The sequence below is a fragment of the Myotis daubentonii genome, chromosome 18, assembly GCF_963259705.1.
Source record: "Myotis daubentonii chromosome 18, mMyoDau2.1, whole genome shotgun sequence".
In the NCBI taxonomy this organism is placed as follows: Eukaryota; Metazoa; Chordata; class Mammalia; order Chiroptera; family Vespertilionidae; genus Myotis; species Myotis daubentonii.
In genome coordinates this window covers 29,820,491-29,845,597 of record NC_081857.1, presented here as the reverse complement: position 1 = coordinate 29,845,597, position 25,107 = coordinate 29,820,491, and the positions used below count along the sequence as shown (strand labels likewise).

The following is a 25,107-nucleotide window of genomic DNA, read 5'->3' as shown; positions in this document are numbered from 1 at the left end:
TTTATACAAGAAACAGTATGTACAGTTCTAACCAGTGAACTCATGATCAAAGAAAGGTCTTGGACCTACACCAAGGGGTTGGTGAATAAAATGCAGTTATAGCCCGGGCAGCATGGCTCAGTGGTTGAGTATCAACCTCTGATCCAGGAGGTTGAGGTTCAATTCCAGGTCAGGGCACATGTCCGGGTTGGGGCTCCATCTCCAGTGGGGGATGTGCGGGAGGCAGCCGATCAATGATTCTTTCTCATCATTGATGTTTCTCTCTCTCTCTTCCCCTATGAAATAAAAATCTTTTTAATGCATTTATATGTTTTAACAGAAAACAGCAGTTTTATTTGTAATAGGTAACAAAATGTTTAAGGAAGACAAGTGTTGTTTTTCATGTTTACCCACCTCAAATGACTTTTTCAAAAATGACTATTAGCTAAAATTATATCAGGTTAGATAGAAAACTTCTATTATAGATAAACATAAAAAACTGTATTTTACTGGTATGTAGGCAAGACTGGTAAACGAAAGTTTATAGCACAAACTTTTTACCTTATAAAATGGTTCCAAAATTCGAACTTTGACAACAGCAGCACCAGTTCTAATCCCAGACACCAAAATTATATCTCCTTGTTTCCCTTCTTTTTCCATCTCAGTTACATATGCTGGGGGAGAATATTCTGCATCAGAGTATTTTAGAATCCTAAAGAGATTTAAAATAGGGTTTGTTTCTAACAGAATCAAATAATCAGTCTTCCTCCAAAAGGCACTAAGCAACTTTAGACCTAGACTCTTCAATCGCTATACAGTATAAACAGTTGTGTTGTTTTTTTGTTGTTAATCTTCACCCAAGGATTTTTTCCATTGATTTTTTTAATGTTTTTTTTTTAATTGATTTCAGAGAGGAAGAGATAGAAACATTAATGATGAGAGAGAATCATTGATTAGCTGCTGCCTCCTATACGCCTCCTACTGGCGATTGAGCCCACAACCCGGACATGTGCCCTTGACTGGAATTGAACCTGGGACCCTTCAGTTCACAGGCTGATGCTGTATCCACTGAACCAAACCAGCTAGGGCTCCATTGATTTTTTAGAGAGAGTGGAAGAGAGGGAGGAAGGGCAGAGGGGGGGAAAAGAGAGAGAGAAAGAGAGACATCGACTGGTTGCCTCCCATAGGCGCCCAACCAGGGCCAGGGATTGAACCTGCAACCAGGTTCATGCCCTTGACCAGGAATCAAATCTGAGACCCTTCAATGCTAGCTCAGCACTCTAACCACTGAACACACTGGCCAGGGCAAAAGTTTTAAAAAATTTTTCCCCATAAGAACTAGATAGAAGAAAAGTATTTAATGTGCTTCTGGCTAAAATTGTTGTTGGACTAAAACTTAGATGATCTCAGAGCTACTTCTTGGTACTGAAGACAAAATTTCATACTATTTTTCCCACTTACTGGATTTCAGCACGTGCAGATAGCTTGAACAACAAAATGGCCAGAATATATACCTGACTCAAATAATCCTATCCTACATAATCCTATATAAAAAGAGGGGGATATGCTAATTAGCCCAGATATGCTAGTCACGACAGGACATGCTAATTAGCCACGACCAGTATGCAAATTGACCGTCATTTCAATACAATAAGGGATATGCTAATTAGCTGCGACCAGTATGCAAATTGACCACCACTCCAAAACACAAGATGGCCGTCCCCATGTGGCCACAAGATGGCCGGCAGGGGAGGGCAGTTGGGGGCAACCAGGCCTGCAGGGGAGGGCAGTTTAGGGTGACTGGGCTGGCAGGGGAGGGCCATTGTGGGGGACCAGGCCTGCAGGGGAGGGCAGTTGGGGGCAATCGGACCGGCAGGGGAACAATTAGGCGTCCATCAATCTGGCAGGGGAGTGGTTAGGGCAGCCGTGGGCAAACTATGGCCCGCGGGCCAGATCCGGCCCGTTTGAAATGAATAAAACTAAAAAAAAAAAAAAAGACCGAACCCTTTTATGTAATGATGTTTACTTTGAATTTATGTTAGTTCACACAAACACTCCATTCATGCTTTTGTTCCAGCCCTCTGGTCCAGTTTAAGAACCCATTGTGGCCCTTGAGTCAAAAAGTTTGCCCACCCCTGGGTTAGGGGGTGATCAGGCTGGCAGGCAGGAGAGCAGTTGGGAGCCAGCAGTCCTGGATTGTGAATGGGATCGGGCCTAAAGGGCAGTCGGACATCCCTCAACCAGGAGACCCGAGTTCGATCGCTCTCTATGACGTGCGCTGACCAATAGGGGGTGGTGCGGAACAAAGGAAGGCTCCACTGGCAGCCGGAAGGCCTTGATCGGCCCTGATCTCTGGCCAGGCCTAGGGACCCTACCCATGTACAAATTTTGTGCACCGGGCCTCTAGATGTACATAATCCTGAATGCATGAACTCCTTTGCAATACATCAAATTAAACTATCAAAATGGTACCTATAACCATACCATACTATAGCCTACATCCTACTATATCAAAGACATCCCCCCACCTGGTAAATTTATCTGTTCTAAAAAAGTCCAGACAGCAGAATTAATGCCCTCACAAATGGTTGTTGTTCAGTGTGCCACAAAGGCAGAGGTCTCCTTCAGAGTCAGATGGTTTATGTTAGGTTGCAAGGTTACCTGATTTTATTAGACAGTTCTCCTCTTGATGATTCATTGTCCTTGACAATGCTCCACTCAAACATCATACCTGCCAAACTACTAAAAGTATTTCCTGTAGATCAAGTCAAAAGCAGACAAGACAGAATCACATACTCAAAAACATTCAGGTATCTTCCCCCCCCCCCTTTATTGATTAAGGTATTACATATGTGTCCTTATCCCCCCATTGCCTTCCCATCCCCCCAATCCTGCCCTCACCCCCTGTTGCCTGCATCTATTGGTTATGCTTATATGCCATACAGGTTATCTAGTTAGGAAAACCTAACTAGAAAATTACTTTTGGGCCTTTTTCATGAACAAATGGAAACACTTATCATTAATTAATTAAAATACATATACCAGGAAGATCCCTACATAAACAATAGAAGTGCTACTGCTGCACAAGCTTTCTGAAAAAGGACTCAAAATGATTAGCTTCTGGTTGACAAAAATTATGCCACTTTTTCTGTTTCTCTTTACATAAAGGCCCCCTTGTAGTCTACCTCAGAGTTGACAGGAATCCCTAAATCCTGGTCCCTTCAACAAAAATTTTATAAAATTGAGATTCTAGGATAATTTAATACATCTACTCTTCAGATTTAAAAAACTATTCTTTACTGAATAGTTTAGAAAGAGGCAATAACTTTAAATGTTTTAAATATATTACAACATCAGCACAGTATATTAAGCAATATAAAACCATGCTCAAGAAAGAAAAATTATAAAACGTTTTCACAGGTTTACATTGAATTTTCCTAGCCTACAGAAAGTGGACTTACCAAACAGAGCTAGCAATAAATTCTAAAATAATGTTCTTAATTGCTGGTTTAGGGATCATCAGCAGAAGCTAAGTGGCAGAATTTGGACATTCAATAAATCTTCTGAGATGACCAACAATTCAATATAGCAGGAAAAAAATTTATTTTTATTTTTTAAATATATTTTATTGATTTTTTACAGAGAGGAAGGGAGAGGGATAGAGAGGTAGAAACATCGACCAGCTGCCTCCTGCACACCTCCTACTGGGGATGTGCCCACAACCAAGGTACATGCCCCTGACCAGAATCGAACCTGGGACCTTTCAGTCCGCAGGCCAACGCTCTATCCACTGAGCCAAACCGGTTTGGCAAACTTTTTTTTTTTAAATATATTTTATTGATTATTCACAGAGAGTAAGGGACTGGGATAGAGAGTTAGAAACATCAATGAGAGAGAAACATTGATCAGCTGCCACCCGCACAGCCCGCAACCAAGGTACATGCCCTTGACTGGAATTGAACCTGGGACCTTTCAGTCCACAGGCCGACGCTCTATCCACTGAGCCAAACCGGTTAGGGCAGGAAAATTTTATGAAAGTATTAGCTAGTGTATTGAACCATGCTCATAATTATTAATTCCTTATATACATGAGCTTCATATGAGAAAACAAATATTGCTTTCAATCTACTTTTATCTCTCAAGTTTCTGTTTCGAAGTACTAAACATACAGGAGTATAACTTTAAGTAATTTTGTTGAATCTTCTGAACTTCTTTACCTTCAGCATCCAATGCCCTCACCATCAGTTCCAGTGGTGAGTCATCTACATAAAGTTCCCGAGTTCGAGATATAATTTCAATGCTGTCTATCACATCAACCTTCACATCACAGCGCAGCTCATGGTCAGTCACTACAATGAATCCAAACACTGAGAATTTAACTTAACAGGTCATGACTCTATTAAATGTCTTAAACACTCAGAATCTTATTCTAAATATTTGAAAAAAAGAAAGGCTGTAACAGTTGCTTTCAACCTGTGGAAGAAAACAGCAAAATGACAAAACATACGAACTTTTGTTTATAATAAAACATTAGACCATCGACTCCCAAACACTGATCTACAATGTATGTTTTCATTCATCCATTGAAAAATGAGAAAAAAATAATTTAAAATAGTACGTAATCAAATTTATTCACTTTAAAGGACTAAACTTTATTTTTACATTCTATCTTACTTTTGAAGTGTTAAAATGTTTTTCCTTTAATGAAATTATGGTAATAGATTTTTAAAAACGTATTTAGTTAAGTAAAATGGTTGCAACAATGTCAGTCCTGCTCTGATTTTGGATACAAATAGCATTTCTTGAGCTGTTCTAGTTTAAAACAGACTAGTGCAGTACTTCTCAAACTTTAGTATGGATGAGAATCACCCAGAAAACTTGTTTTGGGCCCACCCCAGAGATTCTGACATAGCAGAACTGAGAGGGGCCTAAGAATTTACATCTCTCCCCTGGCCAGTGTGGCTCAGTGGCTTGGAGCGTTGTCCCGTGCACTGGAAGGTCACCTGTTTGGCTCCTGGTCAGGCACATACGTAGGTTGCTGGTTCTATCCCCACTGGGGGCACATGCCTAAGGCAACCAAATGATGTTTCTCTTACCACTGCCATGTTTGTGTGTGTTTTCTCTCTCTCCCCCTTCCTCCCTCTCTAAAAACAAACAAACAAACAAAACCTCTAACAAGCTAGGTGATGCTAATGGTATAAGTTCACCAACCACACTTTGAGAAGTACTAGCCTTTGGCCTTTCTCAAGACCAATCTCGGACCTTAACACTTAAGCTAGTTCTGATAAATAATTCTTTCCCTCTTGTATCAGGTACATGCAGGTGCTGAATACACACACACACACACACACACACACACACACACACACACAAAAGTCACAGAATAGGATGTCACAATTATTTTACTGTTACATATTGTGTTTTCTCTCAACATACCTATCTCTCGAGCAAGAATAATACTGCTGAGGCGTATAGGTTGGGTAGATTCAGCAAAAAGTACCGCTTTTTGGGAACATAAGATGCCGTTTTCATATAAAGGCTCAACAGTTACTACATCAGGATGGGTGGAACGCCTGCCAGAATAAAATGCTTGAGTATCAAATAGGAATAAGTGGGTTAACTTTTGGTGGAACACAATTTCTTTTATTTTGTCCATTATTACATACTACCAGGGGTATTTAAATGACACTCCTCAAAATAGAAACATTACTTAGGAAACAAGAGTTAAGTCGGAGAGACTGGCTCAGCCAGTGTGGCTCAGCAGTTGAGCATTGACCTATGAACCAGGTCACGGTTTGATTCCCGGTCAGGGTAAATGCTCAGGTTGTGGGTTCAATCCCCAGTGACGGGCGTGCAGGAGGCAGCCAATTGGCGATTGTCTCTCATCATTGATGTTCCTATCTCTCTCTCCCTCTCTTTTCCTCTCTGAAATCAATTAAAAATTTTTTTAAAAAAGATTTAAGTGGGAGAGACAGAACCATTTCCCAATGATCCCATGTGCAAAATTACATTCCTTCCTCAATATTTAAAATGCGATTGCTGCCCTAACCGGTTTGGCTCAGTGGATAGAGCGTCGGCCTGTGGACTCAAGGGTCCCAGGTTCGATTCCGGTCAAGGGCATGTACCTTGGTTGCAGGCACATCCCCAGTGGGGAGTGTGCAGGAGGCGGCTGATCGATGTTTCTCTCTCATCGATGTTTCTAACTATCCCTCTCCCTTCCTCTCTGTAAAAATCAATAAAATATATTTTTAAAATGCGATTGCTACATGCTTCCCTCAGTATGTAAAAATAGGATTGATGTGTTTCCAATAATGAGAGAAGTGGTTTTCTCATACTCTCAGGAATGAGTTTCCATCAATTCTAGAAACTGGGTTGCTGATATCTAAGATGGTAAAGTTGCTGAAATTACGAGGTGTGAGCTCACTTAAAAAAAAAAGTCATTAAAATTTTTGGATGGATGGAATGGCTTTCAGTGCTGGAAAGATTCCTTGCATCATCCTCTCAATCAGGAAATACATCACAGGGGTTATCCTACAATTACATTTCCCCATGAAATGGGATGTGAGCTTCTTACGCTCTAAGCAGACCTTAGTGCTCTCTTAGGACAGGGGTGGGGGACGTCTGGCCCGAGGGCTGTGTAAGGCCCATGCAATACTTTGGGGTGGCCCTCCCAAGGCATTAGGGTTGAGTTAATTAAATGTTTGACCAAATATAGTAAGCTAATTTTTTAAAATTATGTTTTCACTGATTTCAGAGAGGAAGGGAGGAGAGCAACCTGGGCATGTGCCCTGACCAGGAATCCAACCGCCACTTCCTGGTTCCTAGGTCCCTGCTCAACTGCTGAGCCACACCAGCCAGGCTCAGTCAATAATGCTGTACGGCCCCCGAATGACGTTATAAATACCCAAGTGACCCTTGGCAGAAAAAAGGTTCCCCACCCCTGTCTTAGGAGATGGTAAAGGGAAATCCACTCCTTTTCGGATGAACCCGAGACCTTGAAGCCCACTTCAGTTAGGTTCCCTCACACCTTGGGTAGCCTCACAACCTATCATTGGGTCCCCCCACCAAGAAAGTCATGTCCTTCCATCCTCGGTCAGAGTCACCCCCCAGAGGTGAGCACCCTTGTCGCCCGCTCAGGAGGGCGCCATCCTATAAGCGGGAAAACATATTAGGGCAGATCTCGCCGCCACCCAAAATGGATCTTTTCATATTGCAAGCAGTGTGTACTTCGTGGTCTCCGGGGCTCAGTTCCCTCGTCTGTAAAACAGGACTAATGTACTTACAAGACTACAAACATGGAGTCAATACACGCCAAGTGCTTAGTTAAGCACACAACAGTTTATGTTTTGCGATGCCTTCCCACGGAAACCCCCTTTATTCACCCCAAGCCTCTGCTCCTGAGTAAATCCCTCCGGCCTTTCTCTCTGGCTGTGTGCCCTGGGGGATCCCCATGTTGGTGAGCCCCAATACCAGAGACCTCCCACCCGGGGCTTCCGCGGGCTCTAATGCCCACTCCCACAGTGACCCCAACACACACACACACACACAGTGTCACGTCCCGGGCAGGTCTCGGGTAAGAGCCGTGTCCCACGCAGCCTTCGGGTCTCCCACGCGAGGGCAGGCCACAGGGGAACCTGGCCACTCCGCTCCCGCCTCCACCCCACCGCCTCCCTCGGGAAAAGGCACCACCTGGGCACACGGCCTTCCCGGGCCTCTGACCCGGTGAGCCCCTCCCATCCTCGCCGGGTGGCGTGGGGCGCAGACCCGGGGACCCCAACCCCTCACCAAGTGTAGCAGCCCCGCTGCGCCTCCAGCAGGAAGGGCACGCGGCCGGGCTCCCGGCTGAAGGGCAGCAGCACCTGCGGCACCTTCAGCTTGTTGGCCAGGGCCCCAGGCGGCACCAGCACCAGCAGCACCAGCAGCAGCAGCAGGAGGCGGTGTGGGGGCGGGCAGGGAGCCGGGCCTGGGCCCGGGGGGCCGGGTGTCCCTGAGCCGGTCATGGCGCCTGTGGGTTCAGGTTTTCTCACCGAGGCCGACCGGCCCCACCAGCCAATCCTCGCGCGGAAAGCCGGCGGGAGGCGGGGCCGCCTGGCTCGGAATTGTGGGAACCCCGGCACTCAACGCTCCAGCAAACCAGCAGGATGGAAACTTCAGGCACAAACCCAGCTGCCCACTTAAATATCGGAGGGCAGGTCTTGTTAGTAAATAAAACTTCCTCCCAGGTTAATTCGATTGCTTACCTTATTCGGCCCCTAACCCCACCCCACCTCCAATTTAAAAAAAATTTTTTTTTGGGGGGGGGGGCCAGTAATTTCTATGCATTGATCCGTGCCTATGAACGGAAAAACTTTCCAGTCTGAAGTATAAACAGCTAGAGCTGGTTGCTGTCAAGGGATCCGTGTCATTTTTACTAGTATGTCAGATTCATGGCCAGCCTCATGGCCAGGTGCAGGAATGCCAGGCACTGGTGTGTCAAAGGCAACTTTGAAAGCTATCCACTCACACAATCTCTAAGCAAATACTAAGAGCACTTCTTTAAAAAAAAAAAAAAAAACAACAAACAAACACATTTTATTGATTTCAGAAAGGGAGAGGGAGGAGATAGGAACATCAATGATGAGAATCATTGATGGCTGCCTCCTGCACGCCCCACACTGGGGATTCAGCCTGCAACCTGGGCATATGCCCTGACCAGCATTTGAACTGTGACCTCCTGGTTCATAGGTCGAGGCTCAACCACTGAGCCACACCAGTTGGGCTAAGAGCACTTCTTGTTAAGGGTTTCATGTTCCATTCCGGGTCAAGGGCACGTGCAGGAGGCAACCAATCGATATGCCTCTCACATCGATGTTTCTCTCTCCACCCCCCTTCCACTCTCTCTAAAAAAAATAAATGGAAAAAATATCTTCAGGTGAGGGTTAACAACAAAAAAGGACTGGCACATGATTTTTTTCAAATTTTCCCATTTACCTGCCGAAACCGGTTTGACTCAGTGGATAGAGCGTCAGCCTGCGGACTGAAAGGTCCCAGGTTCGATTCCGGTCAAGGGCATGTACCTGGGTTGCGGGCATATCTCCAGTAGGAGATGTGCAGGAGGCAGCTGATCGATGTTTCTCTCTCATTGATGTTTCTAACTCTCTATCTCTCTCCCTTCCTCTCTGTAAAAAGTCAATAAAATATATTAAAAAAAAATATTTTCCCATTTACCTGCTGATACATGGTATCTTTGTTTTACCGTTGTTGTATCAGGACATAACAACTAGGAACTCAGAGCTGAGTTTTGAACCCCGTTTGGTATGCTACCAAAGCATATACTCTAATGTCCTGTTGCTACCACCTACAAAGATCTGATTTTTTACCCAAACCTCAGTTCCTGTGGAGAAAGCACATTTGGATTAGTAAAAAAAAAAAGAAGTCAAGTAGGTCTGAAGGTTGGAGGGACTGGTTCTTTATTTTAAAAAGATACTTGTTCAATTTTCAGTATCAAAACAGTTGCACTATTGGTTTCTCTTTCTCCAAATTGGCCCCCAAAGGGACCACACCAAAGGAGAGTACATTTTAAGCCAATAAGCTGCAGGATGCGCACCTAACAGACCTCACAGAAACCTCACTAAAAATGGGGCATTAGGTGGTGAAAGAAACTTAAAGATCAGCACACTGCCAGCCCAGACTGTAGCGAGCTCTCACAGCCAGACGGGGTGGCGTGTGCCCCAACCCCAAAGAAGCAAAGTTTCAAAATAATACAAAATTTAAAAAGTTTTGTACATAAACTATTCAAGATTTCTCCAGCACTAACTGGTACAAAGCACAATGAGATGGCACTTTTAGAGACAGCAGCTTCAGACCCAGAGAAGGGTAATGAGATGAGTTTCATTTGGCTAAATCAGTGGCAAAAACATAATTTTCTTTCTTTCAAGGAGGCAGGAGAGCAAATAACTGGTCACTTCAACCTAAGGGGCACATGATCCATTTTGTGAACCACTGGGCTTGAAAGGGAAGAGGTGGGACTAGAATTTGGTCTCTGACGGAGAGGTCTCACCATTTTAATTTGGTCACTTCTGATGAAAAAATAAATTGCCCAAAGATGCTTTAAAAGCTGAAACCTAAACATCACTTTTTTTTTTTTTTTTTTGGCCAACTCCTCCTGGAATCACCTTTCCGATTTGGCTAGTGCTCTGCACAAAGCAATGATTCCCACAGTGGAGTCATTCTCTGGGCTCTCGGGGGCTCTCAGTAAGGCAGGCCCATACCTCTTTCCCTTCTCTATGGAGAGGGCAAAATTACCTCCTAAAAGCGAGAAGGGATTAGACTGCTGCTCGAGAACTGTGGAATTATTTGGAATGTTTTACAAATGGTTGCCACATCAACAACAAAAAAGGTAATTACAAAATGTGTACATCACAACATGCTTTTAAAGACACTTTGCATTGTGCTCACATTCCCTTAAATGTTGTTCCCAAAGGTGCTCAGCCTCTAGCCCAATCAAAATCTCTGAGGGGAGGCAGAGATAATTTGGCGAAAAAGACGCGGGGGGTGGGGGTGGGATGGTGGTGGGAGGCAGTGAAAGGAGAAAGCAGCCTTCCAGTTAAAGATCAGCCCTCAGTTTAAAGGTCAGCTTCAAGCAGGCTGGCCTCAGGCGGAGTCAGGGTCAGAGGGAGGAGCAGCGGCAGGGCGGGACTGGGTGGCTCTACATCTCATTCAGGTCAAGCAGAGTCTGGTCCAGCATCCTTTGTGTACAGAGGTGTTCCTCTTTGGTGCATTTCAGTTTATCTAATGAGGGTAAAGGAGAGACATTAAAAACCAGAAGTAAATTTCAAGGTCTACCCACTCTGAGAACTGCTCCTGTTGCAGGGAAGCTGCAGACTAATAAAGCAGTTGCCTTCTCAGCCACAGAAGTGAGCTATTGCATCACTTGGTTTGCAGGGCCACTGGCTTGCCTACTGAAGTTGCAGGCGCTGCTGTACTTCTGGGGGAGTTGGGAACCTTATCAGTCATTTCCTCTACTTCCCACACCCAACCAAGCCTTATCGCTTTCAGTCCCCAAAGGAGGCAGCCTTAAACATCACCATCAACTCCTTTAGGCTTTGCCCAGAGAACAATGGCTCACTGAGGTTTGACCACAGAGAATAAGAATGGGTATATGTCTACCATAGAAACATTAGGATCTCAACTTGAAAAGCGTACAGGGGGATTCTCATGATCTAGAGAGGAAAGGAACCATTGGTGGGATAAATAAAAGAACCCCCCCCCAGTTAAGTAAAATATCTGTAAAGGAAATAAAGCCAAGAATATTATCAAACGTATAAGTGTAAGCAAAACCTTAAGATGTTTGCAGTGTTTATTCAGAACTAGCCTGTGACACAGTTAGTTAAAAGTAAACATAAAATCAGGGAAAAGCGGCATGGAAAATGTCAGGAAGAAAACCAGTAGCTGGACATTAAAGAGAATCTAATCTGCGCAGAAAGCAAACCTCTCTGACTGCTCTAGGGAGTGGGAAAATACTCAAATCTTTCACTCAGGGAAGGTGATGGCACACAGATCTATGAACATTCCACGCCTTTTTTGCATCTAGTCAGAAGGGCCCATCGCTGGGCCTGCAGATAAAGCAGTTACAACATCTTGTCAAATCATTCCTTTTATTGTTAGAAAACATCCATGCAAGGGAAGTATCCTACAGTCAGTGCACAAGTGAAAGAGCAGCAAGTAAGGGTGGAAAGCAGAGAACTCTCCCGAGTTTTCTCACTATAACCTCTCAGGCCCCTCCCTTCATCACCCACAAGCTCTTGAAAAGGGATAGAAATGCAGTATTAAACATTCCTACTACACAGGAAGTCAACAATATTCTAACCGCCCCAGTTGAAAAGCAATTTGCTTAGGGCAACTTAATAAACTTTAAAAAGACAATCAGCTTTTTACTGGGGTCCAGGTCAGTGGTGTGAGCAATAAGCTGGGATTAATGGGCATCAGGGAGCCCTGCCATCAGTCACACAGATCATGCAGCGTTAGCTTCAGCTCATTAGAGAGCAGGCGGTTTCGCTCAAGTTGGCTGTAGAGACGCTCTGCAGCAGCGACAGGAAGGAGAGAAAACAAGAGGAGAGGAGGAAGAGGAGAAGAAAGAGAAAAAGGGAAGGTTAGTAGAGAACCAGATGTAAATCTGAGACTTTCAACTAGCTGGCACACATGACATGCATCTGTAAGGCAGAATGGGTGCAAGGACGATTCAAACGGAGGGCAGTGAGAGTCGGTCAGTTGATGGAAAGATCAACAGAGGAATAAAACAAAACACTCAGACCAACAAGTTGGAAGGACAACATTATGAGGGAGAAAAAACACATTCATAGCATATATTCCCTAGGCTAAGAAACGGAGACAAGTGAAACAGGGCAAAGAAAGGAATACAGCTCAAGTCCAAGAAATACATTTATAATAATGAAGTTTGAAATGACCAAGTGAACAGTTGAACATTTTTCTGTAAGATCATTTAATACACCATTATGAATGGTAGATTGGGGCAAATATCCCTATACCCACTTAATCCTACACTTTCCAATGCTTCTTGTTGTAGGCACTGGAATAGAACTATCATAGTGGTTTGTTTAATCAAAATCCAACTTCCCCCCTTTTAAAAACAAAACAAAAAACCAAAAAACCCCAAACCTGTTAGGGTTAACAGTGTGCTCAGGGCCAGGGAAGTTGAATTACTGGTACAAGCCAATCAAGACTATCCTATTCTAGTTTTTTTCAGTCACTTGCAGCTAGGGGTGGTCATGTGATCCAGTTCTGACCAATGAGATATAGAGATTAATCTGCTGGGAGTTCCTGGGACATCTTAGCTTCCCTTCTTGCCTTTGAATATGGATGTGATGGCTAGCGCTACATATTCCAACCTTAAAAGACCAAAAGAATCACAGTACGTCCAGCTACATCAGACCGCAGTTGCTCAAGACTAAACTTTTATTATGCAATAAAAACAAACCCCGTATTTATTTCAGCTACTGTTCAGCTGTTTCCTATAACCACAGCATTCCCGAGACAAGTAGTTAAGTGCTCAAGTTCCTTGGCTTTGTCTGGATTTTCTACTTGGAGCACACCTTAAAGGGGGGGTACGGAGAATTCAAATGCAGCACAGGGGTAATGGAAATTTGTATCAGCCTCTGAAGTTCACGTAAAGTTTCTTCCTGTTTTACAGCCTGTTTCAAAATTGTCTCAAGATGTCACCATGAGCCCTGGTCGGTGTAGCTCAGTGGTTAGAGTGCCTGAGCACCAAAGGGTCTGCCTGGGGTTTGATTCCTGGTCAAGGGCAAGTACCTGATTTTGAGTTCGCTCCCACACCCACCTCAGACAGGACGGTGCAGGAGGCAACTAGTTGATGTGTCCATGTGTCTCTCTCGCATCGATGCTACTGTTTCTTTCTCTACCTCCCTCCCCATCCATTCCATTCTCTCTGAATAGCAATGGAGAAAAAAACCCTCAGGTGAGAATTAACAAAAACAAAAAAGATGTTAATATGAAAAAGATACTTTTATGTTCCTAATAATACTTTCCACTTTATGTACACTATCAAAACAAAAAGCTTAGCCCTGGCTGGGTGGCTCAGTTAGTTGGAGGCGCACACCAAAAGGTTTCACGTTTAATTCCCAGTCAGGGTGCATATGAGAGGCACCTGATCAATGTTTCTCTTTCTCCTTCTCCCCCTTCCTTTTTTTTATTTCAGAGGAGGGGGAAAGACACATCAATGGAGAGAGAGAATCCTTGATTGGCTGCCTCCTGCACGCGCCACACTGGGGATCAAGCCTGCAACCTGGGCATGTGCCCTGACAGGGAATCGAACCCTGACCTCCTGGTTCATAGGTCAACACTCAGCCACTGAGCCATGCCGGCCGGGCTTTCCCCCTTCCTTTTATTGTTATCTTTTTCTTTGGTATTTTTTTATTTCCCCCCTTCCCTTTTTTTTTTTTTAAATATATTTTATTGATTTTTTACAGAGAGGAAGGGAGAGAGATAGAGTCAGAAACATCGATGAGAGAGAAACATCGACCAGCCGCCCCCTGCACACCTCCTACTAGAGATGTGCCCGCAACCCAGGTACATGCCCTTGACCGGAATCGAACGTGGGACCCTTCAGTCCGCAGATCGACACTCTATCCACTGAGGGGGGTTTCGGCTCCCCCCTTCCTTTTAAAGTCAATAAAAACATATCCTCAGGTGAGGATTAAAAAAAAGAAAGAAAACAAGCATACATGTATAAGAAGATCCTGGAAGGGAATACTCCAAAATAACAGCTGTTTATTTTATTTTATTTTATTTATTTTTTTAGAGAGAAAGGAGGGAAGAGAAACATCGATGAGAGAGAACCATCCATTTGGCTGCCTGCTATACAATCACTGGGGATTGAGCTGGAAACCCAGGCATGGGCCCCTGATGGAAATCAAACCGGTGACCTCTCAGAGCCACACCATCCAGGACAATAGCTGTATATATATATTTTTTATTGATTTCAGAGAGGAAGGGAGAGGGAGAGATAGAAACATCAATGATACAAGAAACTCATTGATCAGCTGCCTCCTGCACGCCCCACACTGGGGATCAAGCCCACAACCTAGGCATGTGCCCTTGACCGGAATTGAACCAGGGACCCTTCAATTCATAGGCCAATGTTCTATCCACTGAGCCAAACCGGCTAGGGCAGCAGTTCTTAACCTGTGGGTTGCGACCCCTTTGGCAGTCGAACGACCCTTTCACAGGGGTCGCCTAAGACCATCCTGCATATCAGATATTTACATTACGATTCATAACAGTAGCAACATTACAGTTATGAAGTAACAACGAAAATAATTTTATGGTTGGGTCACAGCATGAGGAACTGTATTTAAAGGGCCAGAAGGTTAAGAACCACTGGGCTAGGGCAATAATAGCTATATTTTAAGGGGCAGAAATTAGAATGAACTTTTAAAATTGCACTGTCCTCTAAACCAGTGGCTCTCAATACAAGCAACATTGCCCTTCCTCTCCCCTCAGAGGACAATTTGGAAATGTGTGGAGGCAGGCTTTAATTGTCACAGTAACTAGAAGGCCATACAGATATTTACTGGGCAGAGGGCAGTAATAAGTAGAACTGTTCTGGACGCCCCAGGATTATCCTGGACTAAATTTAAAAAACCCACCATACTAGTCTATAGACTCCATGAGGCCTAGGATTGGACCTGTCACAATCACTGGGACGCCCCTTACACATAGATTCCACGTGCAGCCTGACTCCCCTGTAGCATCCAGTCACTGCTGTCTTGGAACGAAGGTGTAAGCAGAATCTTATCCCTTAAAACAGTCTGGTCAATGAGGGTTTTGTTCCATTTAGAGGAGAAATAGAGAAGTGGGAGCATTTTATTGCTTGATTAATTCCCAGAACTCACAGTCCCCTTAGAATTGCATGAGGTCAGAAAGACAAATGTGGTTGTTCGCTCACAAGGAACTTATTTAATAAGTAAAGTTTTAAACTCCGCTATCTCTAGTGACTAAAACTTCAGGATCAGATAGCAGCTCATTAAAGCTCTTGGCTCCCTGATAACAGCAAAATAAAACAAACAAAAAAAGGCAACCCAGAGAGTCCATTTGGTCTCATTGCCTTTTAGCCGTGCCTAATTAATTAGAGAACAATCTCATGAACACGGGACATCCTTAAGCTTCGTCGTCCTCTGAATTAGGTCAACTTCATTCAGTAACAGGAAAGATCTCAGAGTAAAGGCTTTAAAGTTCTTAGCCTGTGGGTTGCGACCCCTTTTAAAGCATCCACTTTAAAGCCTCAAAGTTCAAGGGAGAAGAGATTTTGCTTTTGATATCCCCGCCCCCCCCAATGTTGAGGCTGGGGAGTATCCCAACAATACTACAGGAAAGGACAAGAAGCTAAGATAAGGCTGCCTAAAGTAACAGGTTAGAGCCACCCGTCAGGTAACTTGGGGTGCAGCCACATTTTGTCCATCATTCCAACAATGGCAACGAGGAAATAAAGAATACACATTATCAGCCTGTGGTTCTTTCTTAGAAATTAAGAGGAAAAAGCTAAGATGTCAAGCACTTTACTCTGAGATTACCTATGATGCCTGACCCCCTTCCAATAGAAGATCCAGACTTAAGTATTATAGGACTAGGGGCCCGGTGCACGAAATTTGTGCACTGGGTGTGTGTGTGGGGGGGAGTGTCCCTCAGCCCAGCCTGCCCCCTCTCACATACTGGGAGCCCTCAGGCGTTGACCCCCATCACCCTCCGATCGCAGGATCGGCCCCTTGACCAGGCCTGATGCCTCGGCCAGAGGTGTAGACCCCCATCACCCTCCGATCGCCTGATCGGCCCCTTGCCCAGGCCTGACGCCTCCGCCAGAGGTGTCAGGCTTGGACAGGGGACCCCCATCTCCCCCTGATCACTGGCTCTGGCCCCCGCCCAGGCCTGAGGCCTCTGGCCCAGGAATCATGCCTGGGCAGGGGACCCCCATCTCCCTCTGATCGCTTGCTCCACCCCCCGCCCAAGCCTGACACCTCTGACCCAGGCTTCAGGCCTGGGCAAGGGGACCATCATATCCCCCCAATCCCCGGCTCCGCCCCCCACCCAGGCCTGATGCCTCGGCCAGAGGAGTTGACCCTCATCACCCTCCGATCACCAATCACCGGATCGGCCCCTTGACCAGGCCTGAGGCCTCCGGCAGAGGCGTCCGGCCCGGGCAGCGGGGACCCGCAGCTGCAGCGGCCCCGCGATCGTGGGCTCCGCTTTAGGCCCAGGCAAGGGACCCCTAGCTCCCGGGACTGCCAGCTTCGACCGTGCCCAGCTCCCATCGCTGGCTCCACCCCTACTTCCTGCTATCACTGGCCAGGGCGCTACATATTCCAACCTTAAAAGACCAAAAGAATCACAGTACGTCCAGCTACATCAGACCGCCTTTGCCCTGCCCCCCAGCTCTTAGCTCCCCCCTGGGTTTCCGATCACTGTCAGTGGCAGGGGGCTGCTTCCTGCTTTCCCTTTCGCCTCCCTGCATTGTGCCTACATATGCAAATTAACCGCCATCTTGTTGGCAGTTAACTGCCAATCATAGTTGGCAGTTAATTTGCATATAGCCCTGATTAGCCAATGAAAAGGGTATCGTCGTACGCCAATTACCATTTTTCTCTTTTATTAGATAGGATGGTTCCTGCAAGGATACATAGTATTAAATTAAAGAATGAATTTAACGTAACATTTCAAATTGTACTCAGCTGCCATGGCTTGCTGGTCTCTATCCTTGATCACACCAGCCATGGACATGGAGAAAGACAGGAGCTACCAGGATAACACTTCACTTTTCTCATTCCCATTCTCTCCTTTCCTTTTTAAGAAGCCCCTCTGTACCAAAGTCAACTCCTTCTGCCCAAATACTAAAACATCTAGGATTATACTATCCAGTGCAGTAGCCACTAGCCACATGTGACTGTAAAATTTAGATGAAAAGTAACAGAATTAGAAATTTAGTCCCTCAGTAATATGAGCCATATTTTGAGTGCTCAACAGCCATATGTAGCTACTGTCTATAATACTTTCCACCAATTCACTTTTTTTCTCTGTGAAATATGTCTCCTCTCCTTGCTCTTTTTTTAAAAAATATTTTATTGATTTTTTACAGAGAGGAAGGGAGAGGGATAGAGAGTTAGAAACACTGATGAGAGAGAAACATCGATCAGCTGCCTCCTGCACACTCCCTACTGGGGATGCACCCGCAACCAAGGTACATGCCCTTGACCGGAATCGAACCTGGGACCCTTGAGTCTGCAGGCCGATGTGCTATCCACTGAGCCAAACCGGCCAGGGCTCCTCTCCTTGCTCTTAAGGCTAAAAATGTACCCTTCAAATACAGTATCAACGACATCGTCCCATCTTCAGTTAATTTCCTTCTTAACCTATCAAAGTTGAGAATCACTGAAATCATCAGCCCTGAACTTCATAAAGTATCAAGGCTACTCATTCTCCTTTATCCCTCTAACCAATTCCATTTGGCTTCCTCGTCTATAGATTTTTCTCTTTGCTTAATTCTTCTTTTTACATTTACAATTGTCTTTAAGGTTCTAACTTACTTCCCATGGCCTAAACTGCTTGTCACCCTTATGGATTCCCAAATCAAGGCCCAGGATTGTTTCACCTGGATACTTGATAGTTTTTCAGACTTATAGTCTCTACCTTCCACATGTCCTCCCTACACCTATACCACCAGCATTTTCCCACGCTCAGAACCAGTCCTTGACTTTTCCTCCTCACATTTAGTGGCGAGGCCCTTCCAAGTACCCCTCCTCAAGCCATCTCTTCACCACCATTACTCTAGACCAGATTATTACCCCTAGGAAAACTGCGATAAACTAACCCAGTGTTTCCCGAAGTATGGCACAGTCACTGCTAGTGGAGGTGAGATGTCAAGCAGTATGCATTCATGAATTTAAAAAATGTTTATTATCTGTATTTCTTTAATGTGCATTAGGAAACACAGCAGCACACATCAAACCTTTGATTTCAAGTTAGAATTGTGTAGAGCAGCGGTTCTCAACCTGTGGGTTGCGACCCCTTCACAGGGGTCGCCTAAGACCATCGGAAAACACATATATAATTACATATTGTTTTGTGATTAATCACTATGCTTTAATTATGTTCAATTTGTAACAATGAAATTGGGGGTCACCACAACATGAGGAACTGTATTAAAGGGTCATGGCATTAGGAAGGTTGGGAACCACTGGTGTAGAGTAAGAACAAAACAAAATTGAAACCAAGAGCAAATCTGAAGAAAACAATGTAGGCAATAAGTGAATACGGCAAGTCCCCAAAGTGGTATGCAAATAGATGAAATTTGGGAATCATTGTCTTCATGGATCACTTTGATAATCTGCTTCCCTTCAAATATATTCTCCCCCCCCCCCAATATATTCTTAACTCAGCTGCCAAATTAACTCTTCTTATTCGAAATCTCCAGTGTCACCCCCATTACCTAGAAAATAAAATTAACCACCCGCCCAGCCTGGCTTCAACATACCAGTCCCTACTGTCTAAATCGACCTCTATAGATATTGTGTCCTTCCCATCTCTATCTGTGCCTTTATTCTTTTTCTACTTTTTAAAAAAATATATTTTATTGATTTTTTACAGAGAGGAAGGGAGAGAGATAGAGAGTTAGAAACATCAATGAGAGAGAAACATCGATCAGCTGCCTCCTGCACATCTCCTACTGGGGATATGCCCGCAACCCAGGTACATGCCCTTGACCGGAATCGAACCTGGGACCTTTCAGTCCGCAGGCCAACGCTCTATCCACTGAGCCAAACCGGTTTCGGCTCTTTTTCTACTTTTTGACTGAAATGTTCAATGTCCACTATACCTCAACTAAAGTCTGCTCGTCAAAAATCCAAGCTTTGGAACCTAATAAAAATGAAGAGTCGAGTTTCAACATGTTTATTAAGTACCTATTATATGCCTCCTTTCATCTTTCCTAAACATCCCCCACAGGAATCATTACCTCCCCCTGTGAAGTCCCACAGCACTTTATTTGTGGCACTTATCACACATCATTTTTGACTATGTATTATATAAATATTCTCTTTCCGACTAGATTCTGAGCAATCTGGGAGTAAGGATGGTGTCTTCATCTTTGATGATTTCTGCCCCCACCTTAATACCCTGTGCATAGAAAATACCAGTGTCAGCTGAATAAATAAATCTGTACCTCAATTTCAAGGGCTATGTGGCAGGAAGAAAATGGTAAAGACAGAAAAAAACCTGAACTCAAGTATTAGGTCAAGGAAAACCTCTCTACCTGCCTCTATCTGTTGAAAAGAAAAGCAGCCCTGGACAGTTTTGCTCAGGGTTAGGTCGTAGGCCTGCGCACCAAAGGGTCTTGGGTTCGATTCCCAGTCAAGGGTACATGCCTGGGTTGCAGGTTCAATCCCCAGCCCTGGTTGGAGCACTCGTGGGAGACAACCAATTGATGTGTCTCTCTCACATTATGTTTTTCTCTTTCTCTCTATCTCTCTCCTCCTCCCTCTTTTCTACTCTCTTTAAAAAAACAAAAGCAATAGAAAAAAATATCCTCAGGTGAGGATTAATAAAAAAGAAAAGAAAGGCAAATTTTGCCCTGGCTGGCCTGGCTCCGTTGGTTGGAGCGTCATCCCATACACCGAAAGGTGGCGGGTTTGATTCAGTCAGGGCACACACCCAGGTTTTGGGTCTGATCCCAGTAGGCACATGCTGGGGAGGCAACCAATTAGTTTCCCTCTCACATGATGTTTCTCTCCTTCCTCCTCTATCTAAAATAAATTTTAAAAATTTTTTAAAAGAAAAGAAAAATTAAAATATATACTTTGCTGGGAAACTAAAGTACTAAGTGAACAAAACTTAGGTGCTTAAATAAGTACAACCGAACACCACACCATCCAGATTGAATCACCTCTGGTGTGTAAACTGAAATTTTCCAAAATACTGATATTTAATTCCATAATATAAACCAGGAACAACTTTACTAACAGAAATTTATCCTATGAATGCACGTAAGAAATCATTACCACCCTGTGCACATTATTTGAAATAGGCATGCTTGTGTTAGTTTTTCTGATAATCACTTATCACTTGTCTCATAGTAGGAGGCAAATGGTAATAAGCCTCACATATGCAAGAAAGATTTCAGGAAGAAAACACGAAACTCTTGAAAATTCTATCCCCCATGTGTTTTTCTGGGACTTGGGATGACCAGTTTTAATGGTAACATATCTGGGTCCACCGAGTGTTTTGAGGACGCACTATTTGAATCACTGGTAAAAGGGTAGAAAATGTGTAGTGGGAGGCACTTCAATGGACTCTCGACCTTAATCAAAGGAGGAGAACCTGAAGAGAGGATGGAACATTCCAGGCGGGATGACTTAAGAAGTGGAAGTAAAGGACTTGGATGATCTCATTCAGCTTAAACAGTAAGACTAGGGCTCCACTACTAGACCACCATTCTGATAGACTCAGATCAGGAGAGTTTAAATGTCAAGAAAAAATAGACAGACACACACAAAAGTGGCTTTGATTATAGAAGTCAGAGGAGGGAGAGCCTACGATAGCTGTTCCCCACACCACACCCCGAAGGCTCTTTCTCAGGGACAGCAGCAGCTTTGTCAAGGACACAAATGCAGGGTGGCATGAGGCTCCAGCAGCTGAACATTTTAATTTGGGGTGGGGGTGGAAGAGAATACATAAGTTGCTTTGTGCCCCCCCCCCCCCATCCTAATGCCTTGGGGACGGACCAGCCAGGCTGACCCAAATGGAATCCAGAGTGAGAGTGGGGCGTTGGGTTCCCCGAGGAAAGGGGGCAGATCCAGAACAGAGCAGAAACGGTGGCAATTTATCTGTATGAAAAAGTAAGGAGACGCTAGGTGAGAAGGACTAGCATCCATCTACACAACAACGTGGGAGACAGGTGGCAGTAGGAAGGATAAAAGAGAGCCAGACACTATAGCCTGAGCCACTCGGCTTCTTTTCAGGGTTAGTGGGAAAGACACCAAGAGGCAGATTAGCATCAGGACCAGGGATCCACAGCAAACAGGTGAAGTCCCCAACAACTCTTTTTGGTGCTTTTTACTACCAGGCTTGCTCTGGGACTAAAATTTGGGAATCAAATTCAATTTGTAGGTAAAGTTGATTATTTCCAATTATGGGTGTTTCCCCAGAATTTTATCAGGGCCCAAACCAAATACACCCAGGAGGTCTGAGTTTTGTTATGTAGTATTAGAACCCCAGTCACTGGTTCTCTGGGCCCTATTTCCTTAGTCATATGATGACATGTTTCTACCTTCAGCAGTATCCCTGCTGAGAAAACTAAAATTGAGGAACAAATAGAAAAATCATAGTGTTATAAAGAAGGGATTGTGAATAAAAATTACATGTAGATCAGGGTTCTACCACTGATCCAAGATTAAATGCCTCCCCAGCTTTTGCCAACAAGTAACCAGCACCAATGTTTAGAGATAAGGGTGGAGATTCTAGTGTCCAGAGGATAAAGCCAAAGCACTCTATGCAGTCTATAGCCCCGCTCACCCACAGCCACGGTCCCAGCCCCATCTGCTGTCAGATAGTTACATAGAGGTCATGTCATTGAGGGCGTGGTCCAGCTCCTCGCTAATGGCCTTGTACTTCAGTTTCTGGGCATAGAGCTCATCTGGACAGGCACAGGAACCACAGGGAGGAACGAGGGGGACAGAGTGAAAGGTATCAAAAGCAGATGAAGAGAAGGAATCATTAGAAATTAGGGAACGTGTCACTGTGGGTCTAATACCACAGTTAAGAGCACCATGACTGGCCATTTTCAGATCCACCGTCGCCCAGGACAAACTGGACTTCTTGACACCTCTAACTGACTGCGGGGTAAGAAGGTGGGCACAGTCGTGGCTAGAAATTCCTATTACCAAAGGCACTCAAGAGGTTTAACTGCCACCCAGTTAAACCAATTTCTAGCCATGATAGTGCTTAATTTAACAAAAATAAAAAATAGAGAAAGTACATTAATATCATTAATATCAGATACTTTTCTAGCTGCCAAGGATAACCAGTCTCCTTGGCCCCTTTGCTCTACAGGTTGCCTGCTCAAACTCCCCAAAGAATACCCTGCTACCCAGAGTATACCAAAGGAGCATATTTCAGAGTTCTCAGAGTACCTTTACCCTTGTTAGGGTGGACACGATGCCAAATTGTGGGGACAGAAGTATTGGAAAGCCCGTGGTACTGGTCATCTCTTGCGAAGGTCCCCCACAACCTGAGTGGTGAACAGGATTGCCAGAAGCAGCCATGGAGTGACACATGTTCTCATTGCCTTCTCAAAGTATGGCTACCATTTTGATCCAGAAACTAAAACTAAAGATTTAAGACTACTAAATTGGTGATAAATGCAGCCATTATCAGTCTCCAAGGGAAGGATGTAAATTCCAGAATATTAAGTAAAGTCTTACTAAAGGAAAAGATTAAATGTAGATAGCCAATTCTATTCTAGGGTTTGACCCACTTCAGCTAGTTGTGGCAGGGCACGGGATGCATCCCAAGTCACCACCAACTCCCTTTGGTCTCCAGGGAAAGGGGATAATGGTCAATGGGCAAGGTCTTCCTCTATATTCCAGTATTTTAATTCCTCTCCCAGGCTCCATACCTTCCAAATCATCAATTGTCTTTTCCAGCTTGGCTACCGATCTCTCAGCAAACTCAGCACGGGTCTCTGCCTGAGGGAAATACAAAACCGTTGGAATCAGAGATGAACAAAACAAATAAGAGAAGAATCTCTATTATCTTCACCTTCTACTTCCAAACCTTTCAGAACCAAAGCCAGCCAGTCTACATTATGCCCTATATACCCTTAAACATTTGGGCCCTTCCCCTCAGCTCACCTCCTTGAGTTTATCAGTAAGAATCTTTATCTCTTCCTCATATTTGTCTTCTTTTTGAGAGTACTACAAGAGAAATAAAATAAAATTTTCAGAGTAGAAAATTATTCACACAGACAATACACCACCACCCCCAGCCCCACATTTACTCTTAGATTGACTATCTTCTTGGATATACTGTGCTGAATGGTTGGTCCATAACGAAGAGCAAGGCCCATTTCTGGACAGTAAGTCCTTAAAATCCATAAATCAATGTCCTAAGAGTCATGATACTCTTATTTTTTAAAGGGACCTAACTTTTGATCTCATTCAGATCAACCCAGGGGTTACTTTCCTTCCTCCTACTTATTAAGTATGATGACACCCAAGGCCAGATGGCTAAAACAGTGCCACATGGTGATAAAGACAAGTCTTCTGTTTCGATTGCTTAGTCGCTCTCAATCTGATACCATCTGTTGCTCCCATCTTTCTGCTAGAAAACCTATTAGGACCCATGATCGTTGTCATTCAGCACATTCCTATCAACCTGAGAACATGACCCCAGGCACCTGAGACCATGAAGTTATTTTAACTAAAGCTGTCAAAGTGCACAAGAATTAGCATTAAACCTAGAGTCCAGACAGAGGGTGGGTTAAGAGGAGGATACTTCTCACTGGATTATATAAGGAATGAGTTTTTCCAGTCTCTCATTAAGGGTAGGGCTGGGCCCAGGCCCCCAAAGCCTGTCACTTTCACAAACCAGCCCCTACCTTCTCCGCCTGAGCCTCAAGAGACTTGAGGTTGTTGGTGACATTCTTCAGCTCCTCCTCCAGCTCAGAACACTTACTGTGAATATTTTACATACCGCAGAAGAAAGGGGAAGAAAAGAATAAAAAAAGGGAGAGAGACACACAGACATGAATTGAACCTATATGTAGAGATTTGGAAGGCATAACAGGGAAAAGAGAAGGTCCCAGGTAACGTGAGCAAGCAACAACCCTCCTCCCTCTACCAGAGACCATGTCAGGAGCTAGACTCCCATGGGCGAGGACTCAGAATGTTTAGATACCAATAAAGAAAACACTTGAGAGAATTCACTACTGGGAACAATTCGTAACTGCTACCTGGGGTGAGGTGGGAACAGATGTCCAACCCAATAGTCCCCCACATCACCCAAGGGAAGGAGAGACCCTGTGGAGGCAGTGAAGCAACTGGGAAAGAAAAGATGAAAGATGCCAAGAAGTGGAAAAGAATGGAGCATTCCATGAAGAGATGAGAAAGCACTCAACAAACCAACCAGTGGAGGGGAGGCAGCTGCAAAACAAAAACAAAACCACACCATACACAGAACCTCTCCGTAGGCTTAATGGTTAGTACCTTTTCCTCAGCAGCACTCAGACACTTCAGGTTCTGGTCCATCAGTCTGATCTGCTCATCCATCTCTCGGCAACGGCTGTTAGTGATAGTCACGGGGATCGCACAAGCCAGGTTGTGGGGAGGGAGAAAGGTCAAGAGGGAACACAGCAAGAAAACAAGCAGCAAAATGGGGGGAAAAAAACTTTTCAAAAAATGGGAAGAAAACACCACCATGGTCATGATATGTCATGTACGGGGAGAGGGGGATGCAAGGGAAGCACAAATATATATATGCACCAGCACTAACTTTGTTATGCAAGGCCCAGAAGGTGCCAACAGGAAAGCTGTTCATGCCTGCCCTTGCCCTCAAGTTCCCCAGCCAATT

General features: G+C 44.5%; 2 protein-coding genes across 18 annotated transcripts in view; both read right to left on the bottom strand.

Moving 5' to 3' along the window:
- Window positions 1-9,314, bottom strand: part of NUP210L (nucleoporin 210 like) — a 54,951-nt gene extending 45,637 nt beyond the window's left edge. The window contains exons 1-6 of the mRNA XM_059674792.1: window positions 9,187-9,314; window positions 7,765-8,949; window positions 5,416-5,552; window positions 4,197-4,328; window positions 2,641-2,734; window positions 541-691 (exon numbers count right to left, since the gene is read on the bottom strand). Of these exons, the coding sequence (XP_059530775.1) occupies window positions 541-691; window positions 2,641-2,734; window positions 4,197-4,328; window positions 5,416-5,552; window positions 7,765-7,979 (729 nt within the window). The 5' untranslated portion in view covers window positions 7,980-8,949; window positions 9,187-9,314. The remainder of the gene's footprint in view (window positions 1-540; window positions 692-2,640; window positions 2,735-4,196; window positions 4,329-5,415; window positions 5,553-7,764; window positions 8,950-9,186) is intronic.
- A 91-nt stretch (window positions 9,315-9,405) lies between these two features.
- TPM3 (tropomyosin 3) overlaps window positions 9,406-25,107 on the bottom strand; it is a 31,495-nt gene continuing 15,793 nt past the window's right edge. For 2 of the 17 annotated variants that reach the window (XM_059674776.1, XM_059674783.1), the window contains 5 exons: window positions 24,137-24,212; window positions 23,391-23,453; window positions 23,156-23,225; window positions 22,096-22,174; window positions 9,406-10,749 (listed from right to left, as the gene is read on the bottom strand). In XM_059674776.1, coding sequence (XP_059530759.1) covers window positions 10,746-10,749; window positions 22,096-22,174; window positions 23,156-23,225; window positions 23,391-23,453; window positions 24,137-24,212 — 292 coding nt within the window. In that variant the 3' untranslated portion in view covers window positions 9,406-10,745. Of the gene's footprint in view, window positions 10,750-10,977; window positions 12,039-21,165; window positions 21,366-22,095; window positions 22,175-23,155; window positions 23,226-23,390; window positions 23,454-24,136; window positions 24,213-24,743; window positions 24,820-25,107 lie in introns of those variants that run through there. The other 15 variants (XM_059674774.1, XM_059674781.1, XM_059674777.1 and 12 more) reach the window with 11 other exon arrangements.